Source organism: Palaemon carinicauda, chromosome 11 (assembly GCF_036898095.1).
Source record: "Palaemon carinicauda isolate YSFRI2023 chromosome 11, ASM3689809v2, whole genome shotgun sequence".
In the NCBI taxonomy this organism is placed as follows: domain Eukaryota; kingdom Metazoa; phylum Arthropoda; class Malacostraca; order Decapoda; family Palaemonidae; genus Palaemon; species Palaemon carinicauda.
The window spans coordinates 103,308,327-103,323,326 of NC_090735.1; the positions used below are offsets into that span (position 1 = coordinate 103,308,327).

The following is a 15,000-nucleotide window of genomic DNA, read 5'->3' on the forward strand; positions in this document are numbered from 1 at the left end:
GCCTTGCTTTCATTTGCCTCGCACCTAGTGCTTCTTCTCTCTCTTCTTCCCGTGTTCTCTCTCTTTCTTTTCGTTCTGCCATCATCTTCAACTTAAGCATATCCTCCTCCGCTGCAATTCATCAAATCTTAGCCTCTACATCCCTATCTGCTTTCATGCCTTCAGTTTGTGGGTCAATTGGTCCTTGCTTCGCTAAAAAGTCTTCCTCAGCCTCCTCCAACGGTTCATGAGCTGCTACAATATTTTCTTCCGACAACTTTCCCGAATTTATCAATTTATAGCCACCACATGCAATTACGATAGAAAGCCACTTAGCTTTAGTTACATTAGCTTCTGACAATTCCTGAATATTTGGGTTATTCAAAAACTCTTGGATATTAAATTGTGCCATCTTGTAATTTAACAATATTGAATATCTCTCCAAAAGATAAATCCTGACAATGCAAAAAATCCTATCAACACTTTATTGTTCAAGACCTTTAATCAAAACACGACCTTATTATCACCAATATTTGAAACAGACTCGCTCGATCCCAAGGTCTGGACACCAAAAATATATTATTCCATGATAGCTCGTGTCTCGGAACCAAACATATTACATTATATATATATATATATATATATATATATATATATATATATATATATATATATATATATATATATATATAGATATATATACATATATAGATATATATATATATATATATATATATATATATATATATATATATATATATATATTTATATATACATATATATATAAGTATATATATATATATATATATATATATATATATATATATATATATATATATATATATATATTACAGCTGGGATGCTAAACAATCTCTTGAATTCCAAACTCACCTGTTTGCTTTCACATTAAGTGGTTACGCTTGAAAATATTAGTACACGAACTCTGAGACAGTTAAATAACTCCCAGACAGCAATATATAAAACACTTGATATCCAAAGGTCTCTTAAGTACACTAAAAACTAAACTGGGTAATTATTCTTGAGGATTATTCAAAAACCATTACTTACTACAATTCTTTACAGGATACGAGCGAGGTTGTAAAAAACCCTGATGATTGAAATAATATATTATTTACAAAAGTAGATATATTCTGTATAAATTACAACACTTTGAAAGAATTTACAATACATAAAACAAATAAATCACTTGAAATATTAAGTCAGAATAAAACATAGGTTAAGAAAAAAAAATGCTACGATCTGAAAATTATATAACCACTTGACTCTAAATATAAAATCTGAATAAACCTTAGACTAAGACAAGAGAAAGGCTAATGAAAATTATACAAGCACTTATTACACTTGAAATTAAATTTGAAAACAATACTTAAGTTTGACACTTAATGAAAACATATAACCAGAACACAATACAAGTACCCATTAGCTTCCTACAGGGCTGTTTACAGAAACTCTAAGAGAATTTTTATAAGTACTCACTATGTTTACAAAAGCCCATCGTACTAAAACTTCGAGATTTCACTGAACACTTTTAAAACAATACTCTAAAGTGCGCACGAGAGAGCGGAGGTAGAGATGGCAGTGTCTTAAGATATTTATAATGATTGTTCATTACTTCTCTTGTAGTTCATTTAGTTCCTTATTTCCTTTCCTCACTGGGTTATTTTCTCTGTTGGAGCCCTAGGGCTTATAGCATCCTGCTTTTCTAACCTAGGGTTGAAGCTTAGGTTATGATAATAATAATAATAATAATAAAAATAATAATAATAACAAATTTATACTCTTGTTTGATGCCATTAAAAACTGACTATTGTTTATTGTTTCTTTTTTGACGCTGTCATTCAAAAGAAGGAAATTACCCTTAAACATTCAATTTACCCAAATGTCAAAACTTGTTGACGAATTTTCCAACCTCGTTCGCTTTCGAAACACTCAAATAGAATAATTTTCCAATTATAAGTTTTATGTATCGTTTGCATGTCAGACTTCTTCCCTCTGCTGAGTCCTTCTTGAATATCTCTTAGGAATCCAAAATATATTACGAACAGCCGCCATCTTGTTTTTTTTTTTCTATCTACCTTCTTTTTTTTGGATTTTTTAGTTTTTAAATACAATTTTTTCTTTATTGTATATTGTCTATTTCTATCTACCTTCATGGAATATTGTTCAGAGAGCACAGCATAATAGAAAAAGTCAGACTTGTTTGTTCTACATTTGTTCACCTGACAAAGAAACCGTACAAGTGAATCTTTATCAAGGAACAAAGCATACTAGAGCAAGTCAGACTTCTTCCATCTGCTGAGTCCATCTTGTAGAAAATCCTTTAGGTATCTAAAAGAGATTGGGAACAGCCGCCATCTTGTTTTTTCCCTGCTGCCATCTTCTTCGTCTTCTTCTCTTGGAATTTTTCATTTTTTTTATGTTTTTTGTTTTTATATTTTTGGGGGATTTTTTTTTAGTTTCTATAGATTGGGAACAGCCGTCATCTTGTTTTTTCTACTGCCATATTCTTTTTTTTTTTTTTTTTTTTTGGATTTTTTAGTTTTTATATTTTTGTTTTCTTTTTCTTCTGCTTTGTCTGCATCTTTTCCCACTTTTATGTGGGGTCGATGTTTCTGACCAGCTTTTTCCATCTGCCTCTGTCCCACACATCATCACCGGTTAATCCCTTTGTTCGAAGGTCATCCTTGATACAGTCCATCCACCTTCGCTTTGGTCTCCTTCTCCTTCTCCTTCCCTCTACCTCCATTTCCATTTTTTCTCATTTTTTATCCCTTTTTTCTATTTTATATTTACCTTCATGGAATATTGTTCAGAGAGCACATCATAATAAAAGAAGTCAGACTTGTTTGTTCTACATTTGTTCACCTGACAAAGAAACAGTACAGGTGAATTTTTATCAAGGAACAAAGCATACTAGAACAAGTCAGACTTCTTCCATCTGCTTAGTCCATTTTGTAGAATACCCCTTGGGTATCTAGAATAGACTGGGAAAAGACACCATCTTGTTTTTTTCTGGTGCCATATTCTTTTAGGGGGATTTTTTTGTTTTTATATACATATTTTTATATATATTTTCTATTTCTGTGTACCTTCAGGGAATCTTGTTCATAGAGCACAGCATAATAGAAGAAGTCAGACTTGTTTGTTCTACATTTGTTCACCTGACAAAGAAACAGTACAAGTGAATCTTTATCAAGGAACAAAGCATACTAGAACAAGTCAGACTTCTTGCATCTGTTGAGTTCATCTTGTAGAATACCCCTTGGGTATCTAGAATAGACTGAGAACAGACGCCATCTTGTTTTTTCTGGTGCCATATTCTTTTTGGGGGGATTTTTTAGTTTATATATATATATATATATATATATATATATATATATATATATATATATATTATATATATATATATATTTTCTATTTCTATGTACTTTCAGGGAATCTTGTTCATAGAGCACAGCATAATAGAAGAAGTCAGACTTGTTTGTTCTACATTTGTTCACCTGACAAAGAAACAGTACAGGTGAATCTTTATCAAGGAACAAAGCATACTAGAACAAGTCAGACTTCTTGCATCTGCTGAGTCAATCTTGTAGAATACCCCTTGGGTATCTAGAATAGACTGGGAACAGACACCATCTTGTTTTTTCTGGCGCCATATTCTTTTTGGGGGGATTTTTTAGTTTTTATATATATATATTTCTTATATATATTTTCTATTTCTATGTACCTTCAGGGAATCTTGTTCATAGAGCACAGCATAATAGAAGAAGTCAGACTTGTTTGTTCTACATTTGTTCACCTGACAAAGAAACAGAACAAGTGAATCTTTAACAAGGAACAAAGCATACTAGAACAAGTCAGACTTCTTGCATCTGCTGAGTCCATCTTGTAGAATATCCTTTAGGTATCTAGAATAGATTGGGAACAGCCGCCATCTTGTTTTTTCCCTGCTGCCATCTTCTTCTTTGTCTTCTTCTCTTGGAATTTTTAATTTTTTTTTATGTTTTTTGTTTTTATATTTTTGGTGATTTTTTTTTTCAGTTTCTATAGATTGGGAACAGCCGCCATCTTGTTTTTTCTACTGCTATATTCTTTTTTTATTTTTTTTTTTGGATTTTTTAGGTTTTATAATTTTTTTTTTTCTTTTTCTTCTGCTTTGCCTGCATCTTTTCCCACTTTTATGTGGGGTCGATGTTTCTGACCAGCTTTTTCCATCTGCCTCTGTCCCACACATCATCACCGGTTAATCCCTTTGTTCGAAGGTCATCCTTGATACAGTCCATCCACCTTCGCTTTGGTCTCCTTCTCCTTCTCCTTCCCTCTACCTCCATTTCCATTTTTTTTTCATTTTTTATCCCATTTTTCTATTTTATATTTACCTTCATGGAATCTTGTTCATAGAGCACAGCATAATAGAAGAATTCAGACTTGTTTGTTCTACATTTGTTCACCTGACAAAGAAACAGTACAGGTGAATTTTTATCAAGGAACAAAGCATACTAGAGCAAGTCAGACTTCTTCCATCTACTGAGTCCATCTTGTAGAATACCCCTTGGGTATCTAGAATAGACTGGGAACAGACGCCATCTTGTTTTTTCTGGTGCCATATTCTTTTGGGGGGGATTTTTTAGTTTTTATATGTATATTTTTTATATATATTTTCTATTTCTATGTACCTTCAGGGAATCTTGTTCATAGAGCACAGCATAATAGAAGAAGTCAGACTTGTTTGTTCTACATTTGTTCACCTGACAAAGAAACAGTACAAGTGAATCTTTATCAAGGAACAAAGCATACTAGAGCAAGTCAGACTTCTTCCATCTACTGAGTCCATCTTGTAGAATACCCCTTGGGTACTGTATCTAGAATAGACTGGGAACAGACGCCATATTGTTTTTTCTGGTGCCATATTCTTTTTGGGGGGATTTTTTAATTTTTATATGTATATTTTTTATATATATTTTCTATTTCTATGTACCTTCAGGGAGTCTTGTTCATAGAGCACAGCATAATAGAAGAAGTCAGACTTGTTTGTTCTACATTTGTTCACCTGACAAAGAAACAGTACAGGGGAATCTTTATCAAGGAACAAAGCATACTAGAGCAAGTCAGACTTCTTGCATCTGCTGAGTCCATCTTGTAGAATACCCCTTGGGTATCTAGAATAGACTGGGAACAGACGCCATCTTGTTTTTTCTGGTGCCATATTCTTTTGGGGGGGATTTTTTAGTTTTTATATGTATATTTTTTATATATATTTTCTATTTCTATGTACCTTCAGGGAATCTTGTTCATAGAGCACAGCATAATAGAAGAAGTCAGACTTGTTTGTTCTACATTTGTTCACCTGACAAAGAAACCGTACAAGTGAATCTTTATCAAGGAACAAAGCATACTAGAACAAGTCAGACTTCTTGCATCTGCTGAGTCCATCTTGTAGAATACCCCTTGGGTATCTAAAATAGACTGGGAAAAGACGCCATCTTGTTTTTTCTCTACTACCATCTTCTCTTTTTGGACATTTTAGTTTTTATATATAATTTCCTCTTTGGTATATAGTCTTTTTCTATCTACCTTCAGGGAATATTGTTCAGAGGGCACAGCATAATAGTCGAAGTCAGACTTATTTGTTCTGCATTTGTTCACCTGGCAAAGAAACAGTACAGGTGAATCTTTATCAAGGCACAAAGCATACTAGAGCAAGTCAGACTTCTTGCATCTGCTGAGTCCATCTTTTAGAATATCTCTTGGGAATCATAAAAAGACTACACACAGCCGCCATCTTGTTTTTTTTTTTTTTTTGCTCTCCTACCATCTTTTTTGGATTTTTTAGTTTTATAAAGGATTTTTTTTATATTTTCTATATCTATCTACCTTCATGGAATCTTGTTCATAGAGCACAGCATAATAGAAGAAGTCAGACTTGTTTGTTCTGCATTTGTTCACCTGATAAAGAAACAGTACAGGTGAATCTTTATCAAAGAACAAAGCATACTAGAACAAGACAGACTTCTTGCATCTGCTGAGTCCATCTTGTAGAATATCCTTTAGGTATCTAGAATAGATTGGGAACAGACGCCATTTTGTTTTTTCTGGTGCCATATTCTTTTTGGGGGATTTTTTAGTTTATATATATATATATATATATATATATATATATATATATATATATATATATATATTTTCTATATATATTCTATTTCTATGTACCTTCAGGGAATTTTGTTCATAGAGCACAGCATAATAGAAGAAGTCAAACTTGTTTGTTCTGTATTTTTTCACCTGACAAAGAAACAGTACAGGTGAATCTTTATCAAGGAACAAAGCATACTAGAACAAGTCAGACTTCTTCCATCTGCTGAGTCCATCTTGTAGAATATCCTTTAGGTATCTACAGTAGAATAGACTGGGAACAGACGCCATCTTGTTTTTTCCCTGCGGCCATCTTCTTCTTCTTCTTCTTCTTCTTCTTCTCTTGGAATTTTTATTTTTTTTTATGCTTTTTGTTTTCATATTTTTGGGGGATTTTTTTAGTTTCTATATTTCTTTTGGATTTTTGTTTTTGAATTTTTTTTTATAGTTACTTTTCTTTTCTAGTTTTTCCTTTCACTTCTTAGTCGTCACTATTGACTTCCTCTTCCAATCGATTCATCAAATCCTCCAATTCCATAACTACCTTATGAGTATCACCAATCTGTCCAGTCTTTTTGTCTCTTTTCTTATTCTTCCTTCCTCTATTAGCTCTTTATCAAGCCTTTTGCTCTCTTCCTCTCTCCTTAGGAGTTCTCTCCTTTGACGTTTCACTATATCATCAATTTCCATTGCCAATATTTCAAGCCGATCTATCTTAATTTCCATCTCCTCTTTTTCGTGCTTAAGAATTTTTGCTTCTTCCGTCACGAGATTTAGCCGATTTTCTATTTCTCTTTTGATTGTTTCTACCTCCTGCAAATTTTGTATCTGCAGACTTTCCATGTTTTCTTTGAGAATAGCTAATTGTCCCTCTTTTTCTTTTCTTAGTCTCTCCTCTCTCACTAACTCTTCTTTAAGCTTTTCTTTCTCTTCTTCAACTCTTTGTGCTACAGCATATGTTTCCATATTTTGTATCTGCAGACTTTCCATGTTTTCTTTGAGAATAGCTAATTGTCCCTCTTTTTCTTTTCTTAGTCTCTCCTCTCTCACTAACTCTTCTTTAAGCTTTTCTTTCTCTTCTTCAACTCTTTGTGCTACAGCATATGTTTCCATATTTTGTATCTGCAGACTTTCCATGTTTTCTTTGAGAATAGCTATTTGTCCCTCTTTTTCTTTTCTTAGTCTCTCTTCCTCCATTAACTCTTCTTTAAGCTTTTCTTTCTCTTCTTCATTCCTTAGAAGTTCTCTCTTTTGACGTTTCATTATATCATCAATTTCCATTGCCAATATTTCAAGCCGATCTATCTTAATTTCCATCTCCTCTTTTTCGTGCTTAAGAATTTTTGCTTCTTCCGTCACGAGATTTAGCCGATTTTCTATTTCTCTTTTGATTGTTTCTACCTCCTGCAAATTTTGTATCTGCAGACTTTCCATGTTTTCTTTGAGAATAGCTAATTGTCCCTCTTTTTCTTTTCTTAGTCTCTCCTCCTCCATTAACTTTTCTTTAAGGTTTTCTTTCTCTTCTTCAACTCTTTGTGCTACAGCATATGTTTCCATATTTTGTATCTCTAGACATTCCATATTTTCTTTGAGAATAGCTAATTGTCCCTCTTTTTCTTTTCTGAGTCTCTCCTCTCTCATTAACTCTTCTTTAAGCTTTTCTTTCTCTTCTTCAACTCTTTGTGCTACAGCATAGGTTTCCATATTTTGTATCTCTAGACATTCCATGTTTTCTTTGAGAATAGCTATTTGTCCCTCTTTACTGGTAGAATCTCCATCTGTTCTTAGGCTATTTGCTTCTTGGTAGTCTTTAAATTCCTTTTCAGTGTTCTCACTTTTCCAGACATTTTCATTTTGTTCTAATAATTCCTCTTGTATTATTCGTGTTATCCTTGCCAAAGCATTATTCTCGGCCTTCCTATTAAGATTTTCTCTAATGTCTGGAGATTGTCCATGAAGTTCGCCTTCTTCCTTTATGTTTTTTCGTATGATATTTTCAAAATATTCGATACGCCTCTTTACGATTCCTTCCTCTATTTCTTCAAGGTTAACCTTTTGTTTCTTTTCTGTTTTCTCCTCTTTCAGAGCCTCTTCCCTTAGTTCAACAGGAACATACACTTTGTCTCTTTTTTCTTGTGAGATTTCATCCTGTGCAATTTGTCTAATTCTTCTTAAGGCCACTTGTTTTGCTTCCCTCCTAAGATGCTTTCTCTCGTCCTGAGGTTTTCCTTCAAGATCAGCTTTTTGTTTCTCTCCCATTACATTTACCATCCTGGTTTCTGCATAATCATCACCTTTAGTAGCAGAATCTCTATCTGTTCTTAGGCTATTTGCTTCTTGGTAGTCTTTAAGTTCCTTTTCAATGTTGTCACTTTTCCAGACGTTTTCATTTTGTTCTGATAATTCCTTTTCTATTATTTGTGTTATCCTTGCCAAAGAAATATTCTTGGCATTCCTATTAAGATTTTCTCTAAAGTCTGGAGATTGTCCACGAAGTTCGCCTTCTTCCTTTATGTTTTCTTGTATGATATTTTTAAAATATTTGATACGCCTCTTTACGATTCCTTCCTCTATTTCTTCAAGGTTAACCTTTTGTTTCTTTTCTGTTTTCTCCTCTTTCAGAGCCTCTTCCCTTAGTTCAACAGGAACATACATTTTGTCTCTTTTTTTTTTGTGAGATTTCATCCTGTGCAATTTGTCTAATTTTTCTTAAGGCCACTTCTTTTGCTTCCCTCCTAAGATGCTTTCTCTCGTCCTGAGGTTTTCCTTCAAGATCAGCTTTTTGTTTATCTTCGAAACCCTGTGTGCTGAGCTTATCTTCTTCTCTCTGTAGTTGAGACTCCCTTAGTCTACTTACTTCCTTCCTCAGAGAATAATTTTCTTCCTGGACTTCCTTAAATTTCCTCTCCGGGGATAGTTTCTTGTTCCTCAGTTCATCGTTCTTGCGTTTGTCTTGGTCAGCTTTCTGCCTGAAAGACGCCTGCTCTTGGTCCCTCTGAAGAAGGTCGTGGTCTAGATTTGACATTTTGTCATTTATTTCCCCGAGCTTTTGTTGGTAAGCATAAACCTCCTTTACGAGGTCATTTTGCTGGCAATCCTTTCTCCCCTCCTCTTCATCATCATTGCCATTTGAGGTGGAATTTTCCAGTGACGATATTTCTTTCTGATCTGCCACCCACTCCACCCACTCTTCCATTTCGCTGATGGAGTAATTGTCAAATTCCTTGTTTAACCCGATGAGCAGAGTGTCCATGGAGCAACCGCTTTCGTTTCCATAGCAACCTGCAAACCAGTCCAGGAGTTTCCTGAAGGGGGATCTCACCGTAAGCACCCCATTAGAAACTAAAAACCCGATGGTGAGAGCCATGCTTAGGGCATCTGTCTGTGGGGTGCCTCCCTCCCCCGCAAGGATCTTGGACGCGAAACACTTACAGTATTTGGTGTTCGTACCCGAACTCTGGCTGGTCTGAACTATGGGTCTTTGGAAAGGGTTGGCACCGATCTCCCTCATGAGATCAAAGTCCATCACACTTACCTTTGGAGCTCGTCCTCCGGTAGCTAAATTGATCATAACGTTTTCCGGGTGGACGTAATTATGGCAGTAGTCTTCGGCGTGGAAATCCTGCAGAATTCCAACCAGTGATATCAAGACACGAAGGACCTGCTCCTTGGTCGGTCGCATGATCCTTGCCCAGTCCCACAGGGTCATTTGGTGACGTGACACGATGATCACCTCCCATTCCTTCACGAGTCCCATGACTTTGGGAACCGCAAGATGCTGGAATCGAAGGAGATTCTCAACCTCGACGTCTAGGCAAATCCTATTCTCTTTGAGGCAGAAATCCGAATATTTGCCTACAAGTTCATAGACATCTCCGAATTCACCCCGTTTTATTACCCTGCCTACGAAGGGCAACAAGTCCTCGAGTGAATAAACCCTAAGCTTTGTCTTAGGGCAGATTTCTACGGGCTCGATCGATTTGCCGATCGTCCTTTTCCCGAGATGTTTCATTTTCAATAGTCCTTCTACTGAGTTCTCTTCAATAGATTTATCATAACAGATAAAGCTGCCCGATTCCTTTGTAGCAGCCAACAATAACAAATTATTTACAAAACTATTATATCTTATAGCCATAGTTAATATTAACGATCTTGGCACCACAACTAGCATTAAATATAAAAAAAACAGCGTGACGAGCTCCAGCAAATACTTTTTTGGCTTCAGACTGAGTGCCAGAGTCAATATGTCTTCAAGTTAGAAGAGAGAGAGAGAGAGAGAGAGAGAGAGAGAGAGAGAGAGAGAGAGAGAGAGAGAGAGAGAGAGAGAGAGAGAGAGAATATCCGCAAGATAAGAAATGCAGAAAGGAATTAAAAAAAGAACGACGAAAACAAAAGGAAAGATTTATGAAAGTTTTCTTTCAGTATGAATCGTAACATTTCGCTTCAGCCTCTGAGGAAAATCTAACCCTCTGGAGCCCATTCTGGAAGTCTCCTTCTTTCGTCTTTCGTCTGCGCTCACTCCGAGAATGTAATGTTCTTGTTCCTTATAAATTTTCTTTGCATTCTTGTTAACAATTATGGAAATATTCGAAGAATAAGGAATCCAAAATTTCTCTGGTCGATCGAAATATTCAGTGTCTTCAAAGGCGGAAAAGGGGGGAAATCTTAGGCTGAAGACGATTTTGTTCTCTTCCAAGATTCCGATTCCTTTATTCTTCGTTCAATTTGACTCCATTTGTGAGAATTCTTTCCTATTCTAATGACCGGAGAGAGAGAGAGAGAGAGAGAGAGAGAGAGAGAGAGAGAGAGAGAGAGAGAGAGAGAGAGAGAGGGGGGGGGGGAATCTCAAATGTCTCTGGTTGATAGAAATCTTCGAAGGCGGAAAACAGGAGGAATTTTACGCCGAAACGATTTGTTCTCTTCCAAGATTTTCATTCCTTTATTCTTCTTTCATTTTGACTCCATTAGTGGGAATTGTTTCCTATTCTAATGACCGGAGAGAGAGAGAGAGAGAGAGAGAGAGAGAGAGAGAGAGAGAGAGAGAGAGAGAGAGAGAGAGCAATCTCAAATGTCTCTGGTTGATAGAAATCTTCGAAGGCGGACAACAGAAGGAATTTTACGCCGAAACGATTTGTTCTCTTCCAAGATTTCCATTCCTCTATTCTTCTTTCATTTTGACTCCATTAGTGGGAATTCTTTCCTATTCTAATGACCGGAGAGAGAGAGAGAGAGAGAGAGAGAGAGAGAGAGAGAGAGAGAGAGAGAGAGACTAATGAAATTAGAATAGGTGCAACTCAGGCAAGCTGACGTTGCTGCCATTCAACGCTACCAGACGTACGATATAATTTTGAAGACGCCAAATCTATATAACTTTAATGACATATATATATATATATATATATATATATATATATATATATATATATATATATATATATATATATATATATATATATATATATATATATATATCATTAAAGTTTATATATATATATATATATATATATATATATATATATATATATATATATATATATATATATATATATATATATATATATGTCATTAAGGTTTATTGGTTTGGCGTCTTCAAAATTTTATCGTACGTCTGGTAGCGTTGAATGGCAGCAACGTCAGCTTGCCTGAGTTGCACCTATTCGGCAATGAAATTTCATTACCCCCCCCCCCCCCTCTCTCTCTCTCTCTCTCTCTCTCTCTCTCTCTCTCTCTCTCTCTCTCTCTCTCTCTCTCTCAGCCGTTGCTGGTCCACTGCAGAACAAAGGCCTCGCACATGTCCTTCCACTGGCGTCTGTTAAGCTCTGTTTATGGTCTTTCTATGTCAGTTTATAGCCGCAAATTTTCCTAGTTCGTAAAACCATCGACTTCTATTCCATCCCCTGCTAAAAGTAAGACATTATGGAATCGGGAAGTAACGAGTTCTGGAGGGGGTTAAATCATAGGCCTAAACCCAATACATTTAGGGGGGCGCAAAAATGACAATCTAATAGGCCTATGTATGAATCTGTTATTTCAACTAATACACTTCTTTATGACCTAGTGATTGCCAAACTGGAGTTCGAGTCCTGTCAAACTCGTAAGTCCTTTGGTCGCTGCAACCTCATCGCCCTTGTGAGCCAAGGATGAGGAAGGGTTAGTTGGGGGAACCCATAGATCTATCTACTGAGACATCGGCAGCAATTGCCTGGCCCTCCTTGGTCCTAGCTTGGATGGAGAGAGTGCATGGGCGCTGATCATATGTAATATGGCCAGTCTCTAGGGCAGTGGTTCCCAAACTTTTTTTTTAGTCGTTACCCACTTTCCATGGATGATCCTTATCCATGCCCCCTCCCCTCCACCCAGAACCTATGATTGCAGTAACTGTCTGTAGCCCTTCACTCATTAGGGTTCATATAAAAACAAACGGTAATTTCTGTACTTTAGCTAATTCCATTTATTTACCAAGAAACTAAATTTCTATTTTGTCGTGGCTGGGTCAAATATTATCATTAAAATGATACTAAGGAAGTAATGTAATGCAAAAATAAATAAATAAATAAAATCACAATTTCCATACATAGAAAGTAATCACAAATTGCATAATTTGCCCATGCTGTTTCAGCAAAAATTTAAAAATGAATAAATGAATAAAAATAAATTCAATGAATAAAAATAAATTCAATGAATAAAAATAAATTCAATGAATAAAAATAAATTCAATGAATAAAAATAAATTCAATGAATTTAAAACATATTACTCCTACAAAATTGTATCTTATCTTTAGATCTGACAAATCTAATAACTTTATAATTCTAAAAATGATATTATGTCATAGGAAATCATAATTAACTACCAAATCCATGACCTGTGGTGCCCATACACCCAACTACCCGTGCCAGCTACCTCTGAGTCAGCTGAGCTGAAGGCTTATTGCACTCAGTGTGATGTGAAGTAATTATCTAACAGATTCTCGGTTTTGTTTTACTTGAAGCACATCCTAGGCTATACTTCTCATCAAGTCTGTTACGATATTTTGTTATAAAGTGAAGTAGTTGAGAGAATACAGCCTCACATGAATAAGTTGATGAAAATGGCAGGAGGAACGTAGAGAAGAAATTGGGGGAAGTGCCTTGGTATATGTATGTAATAATAATAATACTAATAATCAATAATAATAATAAATAATAATAATGATATTAATAGTTAATAGCATTGATAATGATAATTAATAATAATACCAATAATAATTATTAATGATAATGATAATAATAATAATAATAATGATAATTGGTAATAATAATTAATAATAATAATAATCAATAATGATAATAAATAATAATAATAATTATAATAATTAATAATTAATAATAATGATTAATAATTAATAATGATAAATAATAATAATCATACTAATAATAATTGATAATAATAATCATTAATAATGATAAGTAATAATTAATAATAATAAAAATATTAATTATTAATGATAATAATAATGATAATAATAATAATAGTTAATAATAATAATAATAATTAATAATAATAAATAATAATAATAATAATAAGAATTAATAATTAATAATGATAATAATGATAATAATATTGATAATAATGATAAAAATAATAATAATAATAATAATAATAATAATAATGAATAATAATGATAATTGATAATAATAATAATCGTTAATAATATTAATAATTAATAATATATATACATATATATATATATATATATATATATATATATATATATATATATATATATATATATGTATACATATATACACACATATATATATACATATATATATATGCATATATATATATATATATGTATATATATATATATATATATATATATATATATATATATATATATATATATATATATATATATGTACATATATATGAACAATTTAAAGTCACACAAAAGTAATTTTAGTGTAATCGAATACTCTGAAAAAAAATAAAAGTATTGAGGTTTTTACGAGTTCTTAGAAGGCTAGTCACCAAATGCTGTGTATTCACTAGACTAAACCAGAAGGTAAATTTATCATTATTTTTTTTTCTTTAAATGTTAGCTAAGCCAAGATATAATGCTGGCTCATTATAGTGTATTAGGTCGTAAATTGGAACTAAATTTCTAAAAAAAAGTATTATTGGACTGGTAACCATCAAAACTTTAGAAGTGGAATGTTAATTTCTACAGTGAGTTTTTAAATAGAAATGTGTTAAGTTTTAAAAAGTTATTATCACTGTATAACTTAGTAAAACAGTATACCACGACAATCCTTTTCATATTTACCATTGGTTAGAATTACGACAAATATCGCTATTGCGAATAGCAGCCATAGATTTCTTTTTATTCTCATTCAAGAAGACATATTAAAGAGGGAACCAAGTTTAATATAATATAGTTATTTTTCTGGGAGCAAGTTTAGATTCATTTAGTGTTTTAGACTACTAAAGAAAAAGTATACATATAGCATTCCAGCATTTTATAGCTTTATCAAGATTTCATTAATAAATTATTCGTTAAACAAACAAAAAAAAAGTTTTTTTGGCAGGGCATACATCCACTAAAATTTGGAGGGTATTAAGAATGTCTTTATTACATGGGACAAACTATCTATCTATTCCAAAAAAAAAAAAAAAAAAAAAAAAAAAAAGCTCTTTGGCAGAGCATATATCCACTAAAATTTGGAGGATATTAAGAATGCCTTTCTTATATGGTACAATAGTGAAGACTCTTCGGGATTCTGCAAATTACCAATTACAGGATAATATAAAATGATCAGAAAAAATAATCAAATAAAGGTTGGATGATATTTATGTTATAACAGATTAAAACAAAAGTAAAACACAGA

The 15,000-nt window shown here is 33.4% G+C and overlaps 1 protein-coding gene across 1 annotated transcript; it reads right to left on the reverse strand.

Annotated features, from left to right (window-relative positions):
• Positions 1-121: 121 nt before the first annotated feature.
• Positions 122-8,787, reverse strand: LOC137649417 (golgin subfamily A member 6-like protein 22). Its single transcript, XM_068382405.1, has 5 exons — positions 7,896-8,787; positions 7,417-7,670; positions 6,691-6,945; positions 5,575-5,646; positions 122-343 (listed from the first exon to the last, which is right to left on the reverse strand). Exons 1-5 carry the CDS (start codon positions 8,785-8,787, stop codon positions 122-124), a joined length of 1,695 nt encoding a protein of 564 aa, XP_068238506.1.
• Between the last annotated feature and the right edge of the window lie 6,213 nt (positions 8,788-15,000).